The 20,876-nt window shown below is 43.6% G+C and overlaps 1 protein-coding gene across 1 annotated transcript in view; it reads right to left on the reverse strand.

Moving 5' to 3' along the window:
* The window catches only part of LOC112432436 (protein NLRC3), a 3,307,575-nt gene that overhangs the window by 2,077,268 nt on the left and 1,209,431 nt on the right, over nucleotides 1-20,876 (reverse strand). Inside the window, exon 26 of the mRNA XM_076881152.1 lies at nucleotides 2,844-3,020. Within this exon, the coding sequence (XP_076737267.1) occupies nucleotides 2,844-3,020 (177 nt within the window). The remainder of the gene's footprint in view (nucleotides 1-2,843; nucleotides 3,021-20,876) is intronic.

A 20,876-nucleotide genomic window follows, 5' to 3' on the forward strand; every position in this document is an offset into this window, starting at 1 on the left:
TTTTTATAACGCATTTATGAGTTTCAATACAAATGCAACTTTGGATATTAAGGCAAGGTGGGAAGCTGAGACTGGCACTCAAATCTCAGAGGACACCTGGGAAGAGGTGTTCGGTGAAGCCCATCTGGTGACTAATTCTGGGCTGTGGAGAGAATTTAAATGGAAGGTGGTCATGAGATATTTTAGAACCCCAGAGATAATGGCCAAAATGAAGCCTACAAATCCTGACACCTGCTGGCGAAATTGTGGTACTTATTTAGGAACCCACTCACATATATTCTGGTCATGCCCAAAAATCTGCTCACTTTGGAATGACATATTTAAAGTTCTCAGTACAGTTTTCCAACAACCATTAACAAAAGACCAACAGTTAGTCATTTTAGGAGTCTTACCAAATGGTTTTGTGGGAAACAATAAAAAGTATCTCTTAAGAATCTTGCTTACAGTAGCACTAAAGTGTATCACTATTAAATGGCTGAATCTTGACCCACCTTCATATAATATGTGGATTGATAAAGCAAGAGAAATTTACCAGATGGAGGAAACAACATCTGCTCTGCGGATTCAGAGAGAATTGTTTACTGAGCGTTGGCGACCCATACATGCTTTACTGTTTCAATAATTTAGCATAGGTCTGTTTCGTTTTGTCCATTTACGGCTAAGTTTGTCACATGTTATTTAACATTACATAAAGTTTTTGTTTTGTTTTATTTTTGTTGTTGTTGTCTGTTTGTTTGTTTGTTTGTTTGCTTAGGTTTTGTTTTGCTTCCCAGTTTTGTTTTGTGCTTCCTAATTGCAGTTCTTATTTTAATCTACATTTCTGCATTGCAGTTCCTGTAACTGTCCTACTTGTGAACATTGACAAGTACAAGTTGCAATGTTGTAAATTATAATAAAAATTGAGTTAAAAAAAAAAAGAACAGAACATTAAAGTCGTACATTTCTCATAAAAACAGGACAAAGACTTGAAAAAGTCGTGTTTTTCCTTCCAGGAACCACATGGCTTCACTTTTAAAGGTGAAGTGTGACAGAAATGGACATATTTGAAGTCCAACACCTTTTTCCAGTCACATTATTAAAGCAGACAAACTACAAGCTCATTTTCATTCCAACAAGTCATCTTCTGACCTGGACTAACAACACTGGTCTCTATGTGCAGCTGGCTGTGAGACCAGTGCTCAGGGAGCGTCTACAAAGTGCAACACTGAAAGAACATCACACACTCATTTGCTTCCAGCACTTTCACACAAACATCTACTGTCATTATTGTCACCAAACTCTGTGGATCCTTTATTGCAAATTCAAATGGGATCAAATGGTCAGACAAAAGAGGCTTATGAGGAAATATGATGAAATGTTGTGTATTAGCAGCAACTTATTGAATCATTTTCCTCAGAAACCAAACAAAATGATTGACAAACATGTTTTTACAAACTCAGTGTTGGACTTGGATCAGCAGGATAAGCTGATGTTTAAAGGCATTCGAGTCTCGCTGTATGAGAGTCCAGTTATTACTCAATATTTATGGATGATGTTCTTTCAGTGTTGCACTTTGTAGACGCTCCCTGAGCCTCACAGCCAGCTGCACATGGACCAGCTGACATTACCCAGCATTAGAGGCGGCTGTAAAAAATTCATGTTCCCATTTAAATGGTTTTAATTTGAATAAAACGATGTTGATTCATTCAATCCTGAATCGATGTTTAATATAAATGTATTTTGCCAGAATCTCAGGTTAAAGCTCACAAACTATTTCAACAAGCAGCAAACAGATAAAACAGTAAATGAGAGCAGCTAAACACACAAAGATGGAAACACAGAGCGTGGATCGTTCACTCGACGGCACGTACACGGACACGCCGTCGGGGCTGAAAGTGGACAGCTCACAGATCCTGAAGCTGCAGGTTTCATCTGTCTCCAACCAAAACTGAGTGAAGCAGCAGCAAAAGAAGATCCAAACTCTGCTTCACGTTTGATCAATATGCTCATGAATTCTCTCTGACTTTGGCTGTTCCTGCCTGCACAGCTCTCTCTCTCTCAGTGTACTCCAAGAACAGCTTCAAACATCTGTTTCTGCATCATTCACTGTTTATTAGCCACCAGTCTGCTGTTGTGTTCAGTGCTGTCGGCCTCTGACAGTAAAGCCTCATTTCTGCTGTTCCATGGAAACTTTTTAAAATGATGACAGATTACAAACTCTCAGCTGTGTCTGTAATCAAACCTCTGTAACTTTGCTTCACTTCAGCAGCATCAGCTCATGTTCACATGTTGCTTCATGGTTTGCTTCAGTTTTTGATCGACTGCAGAATATTTTGAAGGTTATCTGCTATAAAAAGCCAGAAGAGGAAAATCTGCTTCATGTGTTTCTGTTTGATCCTTAGTGACTTTGACACAAAGGCCTCTGCTGTGATGATCACACCTCTGATCAAGTCTCACAGTGTCACAACTGATAAATGATCAGAGTTAGAATATTTCTGACTGTCTGCTGTGTGCCGTGACCTTTGACCTGCTAAAGACAGTCAGCTGTGGATTATTCATTGTTGTGTCTGATACTTAGAACTGTGAGGAAGAAGCTACACAGTTAATCAGGGTCCCCTCTCTCTGAATCAGGAAAGGTGGGCAGGCCGCGTGTGGGCCGCGGGCCATACGTTGAGTATCACTGTTTGAAATGTGAACCTTGTTCTGCTGCAGTCAATGGACTAAACCAGAGAAGAAGAAAACAGACTTTACCATGAAGATCCTCAGTGTGGATCAGTATAATATCAGCCTGATGTCTGCAGTTTAGTGTCAGCACAACTTTCACATCATATTCATCTCAGCACAACTAAAACATGCTGACTGACCTCAGAGTTTCAAGTTTACATCCTGGACTCTCCAGGAAACCACACAGATGCTTCACTCCTGGATCCTGCAGGTTGTAGTTGTCGCTCAGGTCCAGCACTCTCAGATGGGAGGGGTTGGACTTCAGTGCTGCTGCCAGATAATCACAGCTGATCTCTGACAAACCACAGCTCCTCAATCTGTATAAAGAATGAAAGATGTAAGTTTATTAGACAAAGTGCTTGAAATCATTCAGTGTTTCATCATCTGTTCAGAGCTGAAGAAGGTTCAGAATGTAGAAGTTTAGAAAATGGAAACTCCAAACAGCTGAAGCCAACAGGAAGCAGCTTCAATCAAACACAACAAGAGAAAAAACTCTGAATGTTTCACATTAAAGTCGTACATTTCTCATAAAAACAGGACAAAGACTTGAAAAAGTCGTGTTTTTCCTTCCAGGAACCACATGGCTTCACTTTTAAAGGTGAAGTGTGACAGAAATGGACATATTTGAAGTCCAACACCTTTTTCCAGTCACATTATTAAAGCAGACAAACTACAAGCTCATTTTCATTCCAACAAGTCATCTTCTGACCTGGACTAACAACACTGGTCTCTATGTGCAGCTGGCTGTGAGACCAGTGCTCAGGGAGCGTCTACAAAGTGCAACACTGAAAGAACATCACACACTCATTTGCTTCCAGCACTTTCACACAAACATCTACTGTCATTATTGTCACCAAACTCTGTGGATACTTTATTGCAAATTCAAATGGGATCAAATGGTCAGACAAAAGAGGGTTATGAGGAAATATGATGAAATGTTGTGTATTAGCAGCAAGTTATTGAATCTTTTTCCTCAGAAACCAAACAAAATGATTGACAAACATGTTTTTACAAACTCAGTGTTGGACTTGGATCAGCAGGATAAGCTGATGTTTAAAGGCATTTGAGTCTCGCTGTATGAGAGTCCAGTTCTTACTCAATATTAATCAAAGCTCTGTAACTTTGCTTCACTTCAGCAGCATCAGCTCATGTTCACATGTTGATTCATGGTTTTCATGGTTGATTCACCTCATTTTTTAAAAAATGACCTCTGACAGGAAAGTCTCATTTCTGCTGCTCAACACTGAAGAAATGTAAACTTTCAAAATGATGACAAATTGGAAAACACAGAGCTGTGTCTCTTTTTTTTTGTGTGTGTCCCGTTTGGATCTTTAGCCATCAGAGTTGTTGTCTTAACGCCAAGAAAGATGCCAAGCGGATTTATTTTACCAAGTGGATCATCATGGCCTTTCCATATTGGTCCATTTGATTGACCTTTATTATAATTATGAATTTATTTTATTTTCGGTTGCTACAAACGGGACAGATATGACTGGGGGACAGGACAGGGAGAGAGAATGAAAGAAAGAGAGGGAGAGGAAGAAAACCAAAGGGGAGAAGAGACGGTGAGAAAGGGGGGAAGAAAAAAAGAAAAACAAACAAAACACCTGGATCACCTGTATGGAGAAAAAAAAAACAGAAGAGAAAGCAAACAACATAATAAAAACAGCACCATCACAATAAACTAGCTAGTAGTAGGTAACAGTAGATACTAAATAATAAACGATATTGTGCAGCACGCAAGATAGACAGCGCACAATGTGCTTAGAGGCAGCAGCCAAGAAAGCTGTAGTTCGCGTCTGTGAACACCCGTGTGTACACCTGTGTGCACACCTGTGTGGATCAGCATGCTTGTATTCCAAAGGTTTCTCCATGTAACGATCTGCTAGGGAGTGTGGGGAGCCACAGCCCCGTCCACCAGGCATGAAGCAGGTATGGAGGAGATCCAGGCCCCAGATATCCAGAGGCCCCAGAGTACAAGGACCCGAGGAGGACCACCAAAAGGGGGGGAATCGCCAATCGGCCACCAGGAGTGAGCCGGTACATACATGAGCGCCCAGCCCCAGACGACAAGGACCACCAACACACCAACGTCTGAGGGCATCAGCCACCGGCAGGGAGTGTGGCAGGGCTCTAGACTAACTTTTTGACATGGGCGCACCGGTACGCCTAACTTTAAAAATTTAGGCGTACCGGCACAAAAGTTAGGCGCACTCAAATTTTTCAACCGCATCGCTTAACACCGCAGTTTTACATGTGCACTTTCTTTGGGGGGGGGGGGGAAGTCCATACAGACAATATTAATTTCTAAATTATTAACTAACAAACTTGTGCTTAAAGTGCTTTGTCAATATTGTAGAAAATGTTAAACTTAATCATCATCTTGGCCTCCTCTGACGACCTGTTTGCTGCTGTCTGCTGCTGAAAGGCCGTGGGGAGAGGGGACACTTGGGCAGTGCATTTATTGCAGCATATAATGTGTTTTCTGGATACACTGTGCTTTTTCAGCATTCAAATATTGATGGCACCGTGTCAGAGCACTGGCTATGAATTTCAGACAGATCAGGCCTTAACTTAACAAAAAAGTTATCAATAGTTCTTTTCATCTTTTCTTATTACCCACAGCTACATCCACTTCTCTCAGGCCTAGGCTGCTCACTAGGGCTGAGTATCATCACTGATTTCTATAATCCATTCAATTCCGGTTCTCAAAGTCCTGATTTGATTCAATTTAGCCTCAGATAGTCAGAAATATTATAATTCTGATCATTTATCAGTACTGATACACATGAGACTTCATCAGAATTGTGAAAATCACAGCAGATGCCTTTGTGTGAAAGTAACTGAGAATAAAACACAGGAAAACATGAAGGAGATTTTCCTGGTCTGGCTTTTTATAGCAGATAACCTTAAAAATATTCTGCAATATTCTGCAATTTTGCATAATTTTAAGAAATTTACATTTCTTCAGTATTGAACAGCAGAAATTAGGCTTTCTTGTCCGAGGTCATTTAAGTGAAAAAAGAAAAAGCGCTGTAAACAACGGTAGACTGGTGGGTAATAAGCGAATGAATAATGCAGAAAACAGATTTGAGACGGGAAACTGTTCCTGGAGTACAGAGAGAGAGAGAGAGAGAGCTGTGCAGGAAGTGTGATTTTTATCGTGGTGGAAGCAAAACAGCAAACGTCAGAGGGAATTCATGACGACATTGATCAAATGTGAAGCGCAGTTTGCTGAAATACGTGAAATAATTTTATCTGTCAGCCTCACCCATCAAACTCTGACGTGCATGGCAAACTTCACCGACGATATTTAGGGAGGAATAAACACACATCAAACATAAATGAACCATTTGTCTGTCTCCATAATTGAGAGCATTTTCTCTTCTTATGTCAACACTCTCTCTTTCTTTTTTTTCTTTTTTTTTTTTGCTTTTTCATGTTATGTTTACCTGTCAAAGGTTTGTTACAAACTATGAAACACATCATGCAGACTTCTGGATGTTAGAAGAAAACTAATACTGCTCATGAAGGAGACTAAAGGCAGGAAGGTGTCCTTTAAAACTAAACATGTTAATAGGACTTCCCTATTTATATCATAGTTTATGATATAGCACGTGTATTTCAGTAATAGCCTGCTGATTTCAGTGTAGTGGTGAACAGTCGCACAGCTCACGTAGGCGTTATCTGTGATACTCCTTAACTATAATTTATCCAAGGTAACTTCAGTTAACCATTCAGACAGTTCCTTTGCAATGAAAAACATAAACACCCATGCTGCCGGTAGGTTTCCTCAGTGCCAGCTGTTAACATTATAGCTGCTTATGCAGTAACCATGGTAACCACGGACTCTGAGCGGCTGGATCGACGGAGGTCAGACAACAATTTTACATGTATGATCTTAAAACAGGACACAGCCCCTATACGTGCTGGCCTCATATCAAATGTGAAGGCAGACTGAGTCTATGTTTGATGTTTGTTTATATCTAATCTTCCTTTTCAAACATTTAAACAGCAGCGAGTCTGCAGCTGAGGGAATACAAACTCAAATTGTCGGAACAGGTTTGCTCGTTTCTTGGATTCATTTGGTGATTTATTAAATGTATAACTGTTATTCTAATCTGCTGCTGAGTCTCTTACACTTTTCTTTATGCTGTATATTTTCACGTCTCTGGAATAGTTGGCAGTTAGATAGTCAGCTGGGAAACTCTGTGTTAACTCATGGAGCTGAGGATATCGTGGATATGCTGACCTCGCTCCGTGGTGTACAGGGCCGTTTACCCTCATGATTAATATTCACAATAAAAATATTAGCCGAACATCATGAAGTCTGTATGTGTTTCATAGTGTCGAACAACCTTTGTACAGTTAAAGCCAGCAGTTACTACATGACGGAAACACCAACGTTATCTCTTTTATGCGTTTATACACAGGTCACGCTGATTACTGAACAAAAACCCAAAGATCAGATGTTAAACAGATTTATTTGCTCTCTCTCCTCCTTAAACATGTTTTTAATGTTAGTTATAATTCAGAATTGGCGACTGAAACACGTAGGACACATAAGAACATCAGGAAATAAAACACCGATAAATATAACCTCAGTAAAAGAAGTCAGCGGGGGTTATTACAGCTGTGTACCGGGGCCTGCGCTTTGTCGGTGGGATTGCTTGCGAGGCGAGCGGGTCTATCCCACGCTTTGCCGTGAGACTGGGCAGACATCTCCGAAATCATCGAAGCACTTTTGCAAAGAGGCTGTATCTTGACAAACCGACCAGACACATGAAGATTAAACCACTACATTCTCGGCTAAAAAAATATTAAAACGGTGTTTGGTGACACACAAACAGGGTTTTTCAAAGTTCAGTTCTGTTAGCTTCCACATGCCGGTTGTTGTGTGCTAGAAACAATGGCCACCAGGCCAAAGCAATGGTTTTGACTCGATCAGCGTTAACCCCGCCCCCTGAGTTTGATGGGTGAGGCTGACAGATAAAATTATTTCATGATGAGAGCCAGGCGCCAGGACTGCCAAAATGAAATAAATAAATATATCATTAAATAATTAATTAAATGTGTCAATAATTAATTAAATGTGTCAATAATTAATTAAAATGTGAAATACATAAATAATTAATTAAATGTGTCAATAATTAATTAAATGTGTCAATAATTAATTAAAATGTGAAATACATAAATAATTAATTAAATGTGTCAATAATTAATTAATTACATGTGTCATAACTATTTATTTAATTAATTAATTCAATTTTAATTAATTTATTGCCACATTTAATTAATTATTTAATGGTGTATTTAAATAATTCATTATGGCAGTCCTGGCGCTCCATAGGTCTCAGGACCGAGCAAAGGACGGTAGTTACGCAGTAGCTTACAAACACGTTTAACTTACCGAAAAAGTGCAGCGGGGCCTCGGGTCCATCTGTCGGGTAGTCCAGTTTACTGAAGAACACCTCAGGCTGTCAGGTTAAAACACTCGGTCGTGTCTTCGTAGAGTAAACGCTGGCCGTCCTCTCAGAGCCTACGCTCTATCTGCTATTCCCGAACAGAGATACGCAAGTTTCTCCGTGACTGCAGCTGCCGGTCAAAGCTGCTATGATGACGTTACACCCCATTTTAACATCACCGCTGTCAGAATTAGAATCAAACTTGGACATAAATCAGCTTGATGAGAACTATTGATAAGAAAAGAAAGAATCTTTGGAAAAATATCTGAGGAGAATAAATTTATTTTAGTCTGTCCCCAGTCCCATCCGCTAACATGGAGGAGGCGGGGTTTATGACCTATACTGCAGCCAGACACCAGGGGGCGATAGAGACGTTTTGGCTTCATTTTTGGGGAGTTGTCACGTCGTTTATGTTTTCTACAGTCATTGGTCAGACTCCATTAACTTTTACTATGGTCATGTCCAAACTCATAGGCTGCATCCTCCTGAGGACCCGGCCTTCGTGGTCTATGTGGGCCGGGTCCTCAGAAGGTCGGGTAGGCCAGAAGTAAATGGCTATGAAATGGGATGGTCTTGCCTTCACCGCGCACCCATGCCCAGTATCCTGTTAGCCAATGTTCAATCCATCGAGAACAAGCTTGATGACCTCAGAGCCAGAATCAAGTTCCAGAGAGACATTCGGGACTGCAACCTCCTCTGCTTCACCGAGACTTGGCTGAACCCAGCGATACCAGACCACGCCGTGCAGCCGACGGGGTTCTTTTCGGTTAACCGCATGGACAGGACAAGGGAGTCGGGGAAGCAAAGAGGTGGTGGAGTGTGTTTGATGGTGAACAACAGATGGTGCGACAGCACAAACATCTCCCCACTCACACGCTCTTGCTCGCCCAATCTGGAGCTTTTGATCGTTAAATGTCGCCCTTTCTATCTCCCTCGGGAATTCACTGCGGTCATTGCCTGCACTGTTTACATTCCGCCTCACGCGGACTCGGACACTGCCTTATGTGAGCTACATGAGGCTCTCACACATCAACAAACACTTCACCAAGATGCTGTACTCATTGTTATGGGAGATTTTAACAGAGTGAATCTCAAACGGACATTTCACAACCTTCACCAGCACATCAACTGCCCCACCCGGGGCACGAGGACATTAGACCACTGCTACACCCCGATCAAGAACTGTTACAAAGCTCAGCCCCTGCCGGCATTTGGAAAATCGGACCATGCCGCCATCTTCCTCATGCCTGCTTACAAACAAAGGCTAAAGCAGCAACCACCAATCAGGAGGGAGGTCGCTCGCTGGACGGACCAATCAGTGGCCGCGCTGCAGGACGCACTGGATGACGCAGACTGGGACATGTTTCGGCACAGCTCTGATGACATCAACATGTTTACGGAAGCGGTTGTGGATTTATCGGGAAACTAGCGGACGACACAGCAGAAAGAACTATCATCCGAACGTTTCCCAACCAGAAGCCGTGGGTGGATAAAAACATCCGCGACGCACCGCTGCTTACAATGAAGGGCTCGTCTCCGGTAATATGGACCTATACCAGGCTGCGTCCTACAATGTGCGCAGCGTGGTCCGAAAGGCAAAGCGGAGCTACGTGGAAAAACTAGAGTCACAGCTACGACAGTGCAACTCTAGGAGCCTGTGAAAAGGACTGCGGACTATAATAGACTATAAACGACCAGCTTCTTCAATGATGAATGCAGATGCTTCACTGGCTGATGAGCTGAACACGTTTTATGCTCGCTTCGACGCCGCAGCAATTAAAACAACAAACGGCTGCGCGCGCTCGGAGTGCACCAGTGAAGAAAATGCATTTGTCATCACAGAGCATGCCGTGAGGAACACCTTCAGGAGGGTGAACACCAGGAAGGCAGCAGGACCAGATGCAATCCCTGGCCGGGTCCTTAGAGCCTGCGCTGATCAGCTAGCACCAGTGTTCACGGAGATCTTCAACCTCTCCCTGGCCCAAGCTGTGGTTCCCACGTGCTTCAAACAGTCCATTATTGTTCCTGTTCCTGGTGCCAGGAGAATAACCTCCTCCTAAACATCAGCAAGACTAAGGAGCTGATCATGGACTTCACTACAAAGCAGGCGAGGAATTACAAACCCCTCATCATCAGTGGCACGCCAGTGGAGAGAGTGGACAGTTTCCGATACCTGGGTGTCCACATCACTCAGGACCTGTCATGGTCCTGCCACATCAACACCCTGGTTAAGAAAGCCCGTAAGCGTCTCTTCTTCCTCAGAAGACTTAGAGACTTCCATCTGCCACTGAAGGTGCTCAAGAACTTCTACTCCTGCACCATCGAGAGCGTCCTGACGGCAAACATCTGCACCTGGTTTGGGAACAGCACCAAGCAGGACAGACGAGATCTGCAAAGAGTGGTGCGCTCAGCCGAACGCATCATTCAATCAGAGCTCCCTGACCTGCTGTCCATCTACACCAAGCGATGCAAGTCCAAAGCTAGGAAGATTATGATGGACCTCTCCCATCCCAACAATGGACTCTTCTCACTGTTGAGGTCTGGGAAGCGCTTCCGCTCCCTTAAGGCCAAAACAGAGAGAATGAGGAGGAGCTTCTTCCCACAGGCTATTCGGGCTCTGAACCAGGTGTAGGACTGGACTCTCCCAAACACGTCACCACACGCACCACCACACATTTCCTATAATCCTATAATTCCTATAATTTATAATCTTTATAATCTCTTCTGCTATTTGCACATTCTTTACTGTAAATTCCTAACTTAATTTGTAAATTCTGTAGTAAACTGTAAATTGTAAATATTGTAAAACTTTTCTTCTGTCATTTAATGGTCAGGCATTTTACAGCTACAAGCATTTCACCCCCATGTCATACTGTGTATGGTTGTGTGTGTGTGACAAATAAAATTTGAATTTGAATTTGATCTCACACTTCTGCTTAATCAGTTTTCTGTTTGACGTTTATTCAGCTGTGTGAAAACCACCCGGGGGATTAATAAAGTGGCTTGCAGAAGTATTCGGCCCCCTTGAACTTTTCCACATTTTGCCACATGTGCGTAATTATTGTGCGTAATTATTCAGCCCCCTGAGTCAATACTTTGTAGAACCAGCTTTTGCTGCAGTTACAGCTGCCAGTCTTTTAGGGTATATCTCTACCAGCTTTGGACATCTACAGACTGAAATTCTTGCCCATTCTTCTTTGCAAAACAGCTCCAGCTCAGTCAGAATAGATGGGCAGCGTTTGTGAACAGCAGTTTTCAGATCTTGCCACAGATTCTCGATTGGATTTAGATCTGGACTTTGACTGGGCCATTCTAACACATGGATATGTTTTGTTTTAAACCATTCCATTGTTGCCCTGGCTTTATGTTTAGGGTCGTTGTCCTGCTGGAAGGGGAACCTCCGCCCCAGTCTCAAGTCTTTTGCAGACTCTAAGAGGGTTTCTTCCAAGATTGCCCTGTATTTGGCTCCATCCATCTTCCCATCAACTCTGACCAGCTTCCCTGTCCCTGCTGAAGAGAAGCACCCCCAGAGCATGATGCTGCCACCACCATATTTGACAGTGGGGATGGTGTGTTCAGAGTGATGTGCAGTGTTAGTTTTCCACACATAGCGTTTTGCATTTTGAACAATAAGTTCCATTTTGGTCTCATCTGACCAGAGCACATTCTTCCACATGTTTGCTGTGTCCCCACATGGCTTGTGGCAAACTGCAAACGGGACTTCTTATGGTTTTCTGTTAACAATGGCTTTCTTCTTGCCACTCTTCCATAAAGGCCAACTTTGTGCAGTGCACGACTAATAGTTGTCCTATGGACAGATTCCCCCACCTGAGCTGTAGATCTATGCAGCTCGTCCAGAGTCACCATGGGCCTCTTGGCTGCATTTCTGATCAGCGCTCTCCTCGTTCGGCCTGTGAGTTTAGGTGGACGGCCTTGTCGTGGTAGGTTTATAGTTGTGCCATACTTCTTCCATTTCTGAATGATCGCTTGAACAGCGCTCCGTGGGATGTTCAAGGCTTGGGAAATCTTTTTGTAGCCTAAGCCTGCTTTAAATTTCTCAGTAACTTTATCCCTGACCTGTCTGGTGTGTTCTTTGGACTTCATGGTGTTGTTGCTCTCAATATTCTCTTAGACAACCTCTGAGGCCGTCGCAGAGCAGCTGTATTTGTACTGACATTAGATTACACACAGGTGCACTCTATGTAGTCATTAGCACTCATCAGGCAACGTCTATGGGCAACTGACTGCACTCAGACCAAAGGGGGCTGAAGAATTACACACACCCCACTTTGCAGTTATTTATTTGTAAAAAATGTTTGGAGTCGTGTATGATTTTCATTCCACTTCTCATGTGTACACCAGTTTGTGTTGGTCTTTCACCTGGAATTCCAATAAAATTGATTCATGTTTGTGGCTGTAATGTGGGACAAAATGTGGGAAAGTTCAAGGGGACCGAATACTTTTGCCACTGTAAAGGTTTATTTTGTCTAATCTAATCTAATAACTTTAATCTCAGCCAAACTGATTTACTCAGGAACAAATAAAACACTGAAAAAAGTCAAACAATAACATTTTTAGGTTGTCTAAGTCACTTATATATTACGTTTAACCTGAGTAGCGAAAGACCGCGGTGATCTGAACATGATGTTCAGTTTGCTGTTCTCGCCGGCTCTAGTGACCCTCGAGCTCTCGGCTAGCTATTGAGCTGGTGGGTAACAGACGTCTCAAAAACGTCTGAGCACTTTTGCAAATATGCGATGTCTTGATAAACTGAGCAGATATTTAAAGTTTACACAGCTACATTCTCACCTGAAAATATGTTAAAAGTTTATTTTGTGACCCAGAAAGAGTAATAAGAGTAATATTAAAAACTTAGTAGCGACCACCATTGCCGGAAAGTGGAATTGGATGGGCCACGCTATGAATTCTGGGATATGGTGGGCCACGAAGGACACACCCGACCCATCCTTTAAATTTGGGGAAAAGGAGGACGCATTGGTCGGCTGCATTCGGAGGAGTCTATGAATTTGGACAGCCTTCATCGTGTCGCTGTGACGTAATCGGTCTACAAATGCGTCCTCAGGAGGATGCAGCCCATGAATTTGGACACCCCCTATGTTTACTACTGCATAGACACATTGAATTTCCAACACAAGGAAACGACTTTTTGGATAATGTTTTCACCACCAAGAGAGGAGATTACAAAGCCCCCCCACCCACTTTGGTGCCTCTGAACACATCACTGTTATGCTAATGCCAGCATACAGGCCCCTGGTCAAAGCCACTAAACCAGTTCGTAAGCAGGTACGTGTGTGGCCAGAAGGACCTGCAATACTGCTTTTCCACCACAGACTGGGAGATCCTTAAACATGACAACACCACAGACCTGCAGGAATATACAGAAACTGTCATTGGCTACATCTCAAAAGGCATCGATGAGGTCATAGAGACAACTGTCCGGGCCAATCAGAAACCATGGCTCACAGGTGAGGTCTACAGGCTCCTGAGGGTGAGAAATGCAGCCTTGTAAGCTGGGGATGAGGTGAGCCTAACAACAGCAAGGGCAAACCTGTCACATGCATCAGAGAGGTGGAAATGCAGCGCTCCAGGAGGATTTTGCAAAGCTTCAGTGACAGCAGAGACACTCAGAGGCTGTGGCAAGGGATACAGACCATCACAGACTACAAGCCCACTCCTCAGACCGCTGTCGGGTCCACCACATTACAGTAAGAGCTAAGTGAAATTTTCTCTTGCTTTGAGACACAGAACGACACCCCAGCACAGAAGACTCAACCCCACCCACCCCCCCAACGATCGGGTGGTGACACTATCAACATGCTTGTCAGGACCTGCTGTCATCAGGGAGGAGACTGAAGAGCCACCGGGCCAGAACCAGGTGACTGAGAGACAGCTTCATCCAGGTTGTCAGGGTGCTGAATTCACTCCCTGCTCTCACACACCAACTCCAGACCTGCATTCATCTTTTCCCTCTGAACCCCCCAAACATACAAACCCTGAGCCACCACCATTGCCCTTTCACTGACTGCCCCACTCCACCATTTGACTCTTAGAACTGAAGACGCTTCTCTCATAAGAGGTGAAACATCTTCAAGGAAACTTAAAGAAGTCCAGACGCTTTTCTTTCCAAGCTTCTTAGACTACGATGACCTGGATGTCTGAGAACCTTCACAGACTGATTTTACAAGAACAACTTGTGTCAAAAATCCCTGGCAGTGCCTCTCTGTCACACACACAAATCACTACAGTTACAAATTTAATAACTTAAAAAGTAAAAAGACCACTTTTGAGCCGTGTCTTTTTGGCCATAACAAATACCAAAAGAACCGAAATTTAATAACATTAAAACCAAACAATAAATGAGCAAAGTAGTGCATGATAAATATAGACAAATACAAAGTGCAATATAGAAACACTGGGTAAAAAGAAATGAACAATTAAAAAGGAGGATAAAAGATGTGAGCAGTAGTTAAACAGTAGAAATAAATATATAATAAACAAACAAAAATAGATAATAAATGAAAGCCAGGTCTGAAAGATGAGTTTGGCTTTAAAAGCATGAAAACACACTGCTGTCTTCAGGAAGGCTGCTCCAGTAACAGAAAGTCATCTACATGTGGGTTTAGTTCTGACTTTAGGGACAAGTAAAAAAATAAAATAAAATAAAAACATCTGTCCAGACAACCTGACAGTCAAAAATATAAACTCAGGAACTTAAAAGGAAAATTGTGCTGACTTTGAACGTCCGCATCAAGATAAACTTACAGATTTAAGAGTCAGAAAGTGTCAAAACGTCTGTATCCTTACCTGAGAGTTTCAAGTTTACAGTCAGGACTCTTTAGTCCAACACACAGCAAATCCAATTCTGAATCCTGCAGGTAGTTCAAGCTCAGGTCCAGCTCTCTCAGATGATTGGATGGGGAGCTGAGAATTTCAGACAAAGCTTCAAAGCTTCTTTTTGAGAGTTTACAATCTCTCAGCCTGAGGAAGAATAACAATGGAGACATATTCTTTTATTCATCTAGCATTATTAAACATATTTGTTCATAGATTCACTTACAGCACTTTCTTGGATGCTTTGACCACTGGCAGCAGCTTCAACAATGCCTCCTCTGAACGGGAGTATTTCTCCAGGTCGAACTCATCCAGATCTGATGACAGTAAGATGAAGACCAGAGCCGACCACTGAGCAGGAGACAGTTGATCTGTGGAGAGACGTCCTGATCTCAGGGACTGTTGGATCTCCTCCACTAGAGAACGATCATCCAGTTCATTCAGACAGTGGAACAGGTTGATGCTTTTCTCTGCAGACAGTTTCCCACTGAGCTTCTTCTTGATGTAGTGAACTGTTTCCTGATTGGTCTGTGAGCTACTTCCTGTCTGTGTCAGCATGCATAGGAGATCCTGATTGGTCTGCAGTGAAAGACCCAGGAGGAAGCGGAGGAACAAGTCCAGGTGTCCATTTGGACTCTCTAAAGCTTTGTCCACAGCACTCTGGTAGAAGTCTTTTACAGTAAGTGTTTTCTGGAAGATTTTAAAGCGAGGAGATTGTTTCTTAAGCAGGTTGACTCCAGAGTTGATGAAGGTCAGATAGACATGAAGAGCAGCAAAGAACTCCTGAATGCTCAGATGGACGAAACAGTAAACAACGTTGTTGAACATGTGGCACTCATCAGCTTTAAAGATCTGTGTGAACACTCCTGAGTACACTGAGGCTGCTCTGATATCGATGCCACACTCTGTCAGGTCTGATTCATAGAAGATCAGGTTTCCTTTCTGCAGCTGATCAAAGGCCAGTTTTCCCAGAGACTCAATGATCTTCCTGCACGACTCTGTCTCAGCTCCTCCATCATACTTGATGTCCTTCGTTTTTAGGTGAAATAGCACAAGGCGTAGGTAGAGCTCTGTGAGAGTCTTAGGCAGATCTTCGCTCTCTTTGTTCTTCATGACAAACTCCAGAACTGTAGCAGTGATCCAGCAGAAGACTGGGATGTGGCACATGATGTGGAGGCTTCGTGATGTCTTGATGTGGGAGATGATGCTGCTGGCCTGCTCCTCATCTCTGAATCTCTTCCTGAAGTACTCCTCCTTCTGTGGGTCAGTGAACCCTCTGACCTCTGTCACCACGCCAACACAGTCAGGAGGGATCTGATTGGCTGCTGCAGGTCGTGTGGTTATCCAGAGGCGAGCAGAGGGAAGCAGTTTCCCCCTGATGAGGTTTATCAGCAGCACATCCACTGAGGTGGACTTTCTAGGGTCAGTCAGGATTGTAGTTTTGTGGAAGTCCAGAGGAGGTCGACACTCATCCAGACCATCAAAGATGAACACAACCTGGAAGTCTTCAAAGCTGCAGATTCCTGCTTCTTTGGTTTCAGTAAAGAAGTGATGAACAAGTTCCACCAAGCTGAACTTTTCCTCTTTCAGCAGATTCAGCTCTCTGAAAGTGAATGGAAACATGAACTGGATGTCCTGGTTGGCTTTGTCTTCAGCCCAGTCCAGAGTGAACTTCTGTGTTAGGACTGTTTTCCCAATGCCAGCCACTCCCATTGTCAGCACTGTTCTGATTGGTTTATCTCTTCCAGGTGGGAGTTTAAAGATGTCTTCTTGTCTGATGGTTGTTTCTGGTCTGTCCGGTTTCCTGGATGCTGTTTCAATCTGTCTGACCTCATGTTCATCATTGACCTCTGCAGTCCCTCCCCCTGTGATGTAGAGCTCTGTGTAGATCTGACTCAGGAGGGTCGGGTTTTCTGTTGTAGAAATCCCCTCGAGCACACACTGGAACTTCTGTTTCAGGTCTGACTTGAGTTTGAGCTGACACTCAGTGAGAATCTCTGCATGAATAAACAGCAAATGACACAAATGAGAAAACTGCATTCTGGTTACTGTGGTTATGTGTTCAGTTCACTGGACTCTTGGTGTCATGATCCGGGTGAGTCTGAGTAACTTTCCACAGCATCAGCTCTCCTCCCCTGGGTGGAGCCCTCCTCGCTCCTCCCTGCTCCTCACCTGTTGCTAATTACTCCGGCAGTATCTATGAGCAGCACTCACAATGAACCTTCTCCAGATTGTCTGCTTACCACAGTCAGCTCTCTGCCTCACATTTTGTTTTGTGCTCCTCAGCTTGTTTCGCGTAACCCTCTTTTCCTGTTCCCTAGTCGGCACCTGGATACATCTTCCAACTCTCGCCATAAGTCACGCCTCAATGTGAGTGAAGTTGGCCCCCCCCCACCTTCTTCAAATCCAACAAAAGTGGTATCAAACGTTTGTGCTACGTTTGTGCTGCAAAAATTTTTGTTTGTGCTGCTATCATTTTAAAGATATTAATAAAAATTTCTAGAGGTCATCAAAGGTCAACCAGCCCCCCCATATTAATGGAATCAAACAAAATTGGTGTCAATCAGTTGTGCTATGTTTGTGCTGGTTTGTGCTGCTAAAATTGTCGTTTGTGCTGCTTCTGTTTTATAGATATTAATGAAAAGGTAAAGGTCAAAAGGTCAACCAGCCCCCCCACATTACCCAAATCAAACAAAATTGATGTCAAACGTTTGTGCTACGTTTGTGCTACGTTTGTGCTGCAAAATTTTTTGTTTGTGCCGCTATCATTTTAAAGATATTAATAAAAATTTCTAGAGGTCATCAGAGGTCAACCAGCCCCCCCATATTAATGGAATCAAACAAAATTGATGTTAAACGTTTGTGCTGGTTTGTGCTGCAAAAATGTTTGTTTGTGCTGCTAACATTTTAAAATTTTTAATAAAATAACGTCTTGATGCGTGCTTAATCATCCAGGTAAGTAAATCCCAAAAGGTTGATTCTGTTCATCTGGACATTTTCAGTTGGAGAAACGTTTCGTCACTCATCCAAGTGACTTCTTCAGTCTCAGCTGACTGCAGGTTTCCCCAACCTTATAAACACATGTGAGTGAAATTGGCCCCCCTACCTTCTTCAAATCGAACAAAATTGATGTCAAACATTTGTCCTGCAAATTACTTTGTTTGTGCAGGTTATGTTTCCCTAATTTTATAAACAGTACGTGTACAGTGAGAGAGAGATGTTACATCTGTCTTCACTTGCATCCCAGTCATAGAAGCGTTGGAGGTCGTTCATAAGATTACAGGATCACCCCAACCTCAGCAACAAGACCACTCTCAGCACTGATCAGTTGTGTTTGCTTTTGGAACTGTGTCTTAATTCCACCTATTTTGCATAAGGGTCAGTACAGGCAGAAACCTAGGTGTGCCATGGGTTCCCACAGGCCCCTGGACAAAGTCACCAAACCAGTTCGTAAGCAGGTACAGGTGTGGCCAGAAGGGTCCTCAGAGGCACTGCAAGACTGCTTTTCCACCACAGGCAGCTACACACGACAACACTACAGACTTTAAGGAATATACAGAAATTGTTACTGCCTACATCCCAAAATGCATCGATGATGTCACAGAGACCAGGTGTCACGGGTTGCTTAGAGGATCCACTCGCAGGACTCATGAGTAGCGTTTAAACAGAGACGGTTTATTTACAGATCTTCACCAAGTGTATGTACAGACAGTGCGGGGTTAGTGCTATATAGAAGACGTGAGGGGCAGGGCTCCAGGGAAAACGGGGAAAATCACACACGCGCTCAGTTCAACCTCTCTCTTCTCCGCTAGCAACCAGTCGCTCCCTCCACACTCCACACGGGGAATCTAGGAACAAAGAAACACTCGTTAAGTCTCTGAGACGGAGGCACAGGAAACTTGAGCTAGACGTGTACTGACTAGAGCCTTCACAACAATCCAGCGTTGAACAGCTGATCTCCTCCTTCTAATATACCAGCTGGTCTGATGAGGCCCAGGTGTTCCCAATCCAGGAAGGCGTGGACCGAGGGCGTGAAGCCGCCATGAGTTCCACCCCTGCAAAACAGGGCAGAGAAGGAGAGAGGGGGAGAGAGAGGGAAAAAGAGAAGAGAAGGATGGCTAGGAGTGGAGAGATTCTGATCAGCACCTTGCCGATCCTGCAGGTCGTGACACCAGGCCTATCACTGTCTGGGCCAATCAGAAACCATGGCTCACAGGTCAGGTTTAAATGCTCCTAAGGTTGCAAAATGCAAGCCTTCAGAGCCGGGAATTAGGTGAGCCAAAGAACAGCAAGGGCAAACCTGTCACGTGGCATCAGCTACAGCAAAGCTTCAGCGACAGCAGAGATACTTGAGGCAGTGGCAAGGAATACAAACCATCACAGACTACAAGCCCACTCTGCAGACCGTGGTGACACAATCCCCAGACAGTGTGTGGAGATCCCTTGCCAAAATCAGTACCGCCGTTCCCACATGCCTCAAGGCCTCCACCATCATTACTGTACCCAAGAAGTCATCTACCTCCTGCTTTAAGGACTACCGTCCTGTCAAACTCACCTCCATCATTATGAAGTGCTTTGAACGGTTAGTCAGTTAGTGTGTTGAGCCCCCTTCTCTTCACTCTGCTGACCCACGACGAGATCTACTACAGGGGTGAAGTTAACCATCTGGCAGAGTGGTGCAGCAACAACAACCTGTCCCTGAATGTGGAGAAGACCAACAGCGACTCTACTTCCTCTGCAAACTGAGAAGCACAAGTATGACTCCTGCACTAGGTTCTGCAGGAAAAAATGACTACGGGTAGTGAGAGCAGCTGCACCTGCCTCACCTGGAAGGTCCTCTCCATTACAGGTGACTCCACTCATCCCTTCAGCAGCGTCTTCAGTTTGCTGCCATCAGGAAGGATACTGAAGAGCCTCCGGGCCAGAACACACAGACTGAGAGACAGCTTTGTCCATCGGGCTGTCAGGATGCTGACCATCTCTGAATCGAGAAGGGGGGCCCAAGGGTACATCGTTCGCCATCCTACAATGCTGTGATTGTAGCCATTCCCCACATTCTGTGAATGGTACTCATGGCCATTAATCAGTAGGCTTTGATTAGTTGTCATTGATCAATGGTCATAAGAATTTGCATACTAACAATCATGGAACTAACCCCTCAGCCCATTGTTCATTCAGTGGTGCTAGTTTCCTTCACTATGCAAATGTAGTGTTTATAAGGTTGGGGAAACCTGCAGTCAGCTGAGACTGAAGAAGTCACTTGGATGAGTGACGAAACGTTTCTCCAACTGAAAATGTCCAGATGAACAGAATCAACCTTTTGGGATTTACTTACCTGGATGATTAAGCACGCATCAAGACGTTATTTTATTAAAAATTTTCAAATGATAGCAGCACAAACAAACATTTTTGCAGCACAAACCAGCACAAACCAGCACAAACGTTTGACATCAATTTTGTTTGTTTCCATTAATATGGGGGGGCTGGCTGTCCTTTTGACCTTTACCTTTTCATTAATATCTTTAAAACAGAAGCAGCACAAACGACAATTTTAGCAGCACAAACCAGCACAAACATAGCACAACTGACTGACACCAATTTTGTTTGATTCCATTAATATGGGGGGGGCTGGTTGACCTCTGATGACCTCTAGAAATTTTTATTAATATCTTTAAAATGATAGCGGCACAAACAAAAATTTTGCAGCACAAACCAGCATAAACGTAGCACAAACGTTTGATACCACTTTTGTTGGATTTGAAGAAGGTGGGGGGGTCCAACTTCACTCACATCACGCCTCAGGATTCTGGCCTGCCACTGCTGGGAAAACTCACTCTTGCAAACTGCCATCCTCAC

This window comes from Maylandia zebra, unplaced genomic scaffold (genome assembly GCF_041146795.1).
Source record: "Maylandia zebra isolate NMK-2024a unplaced genomic scaffold, Mzebra_GT3a scaffold03, whole genome shotgun sequence".
NCBI lineage: Eukaryota > Metazoa > Chordata > Actinopteri > Cichliformes > Cichlidae > Maylandia > Maylandia zebra.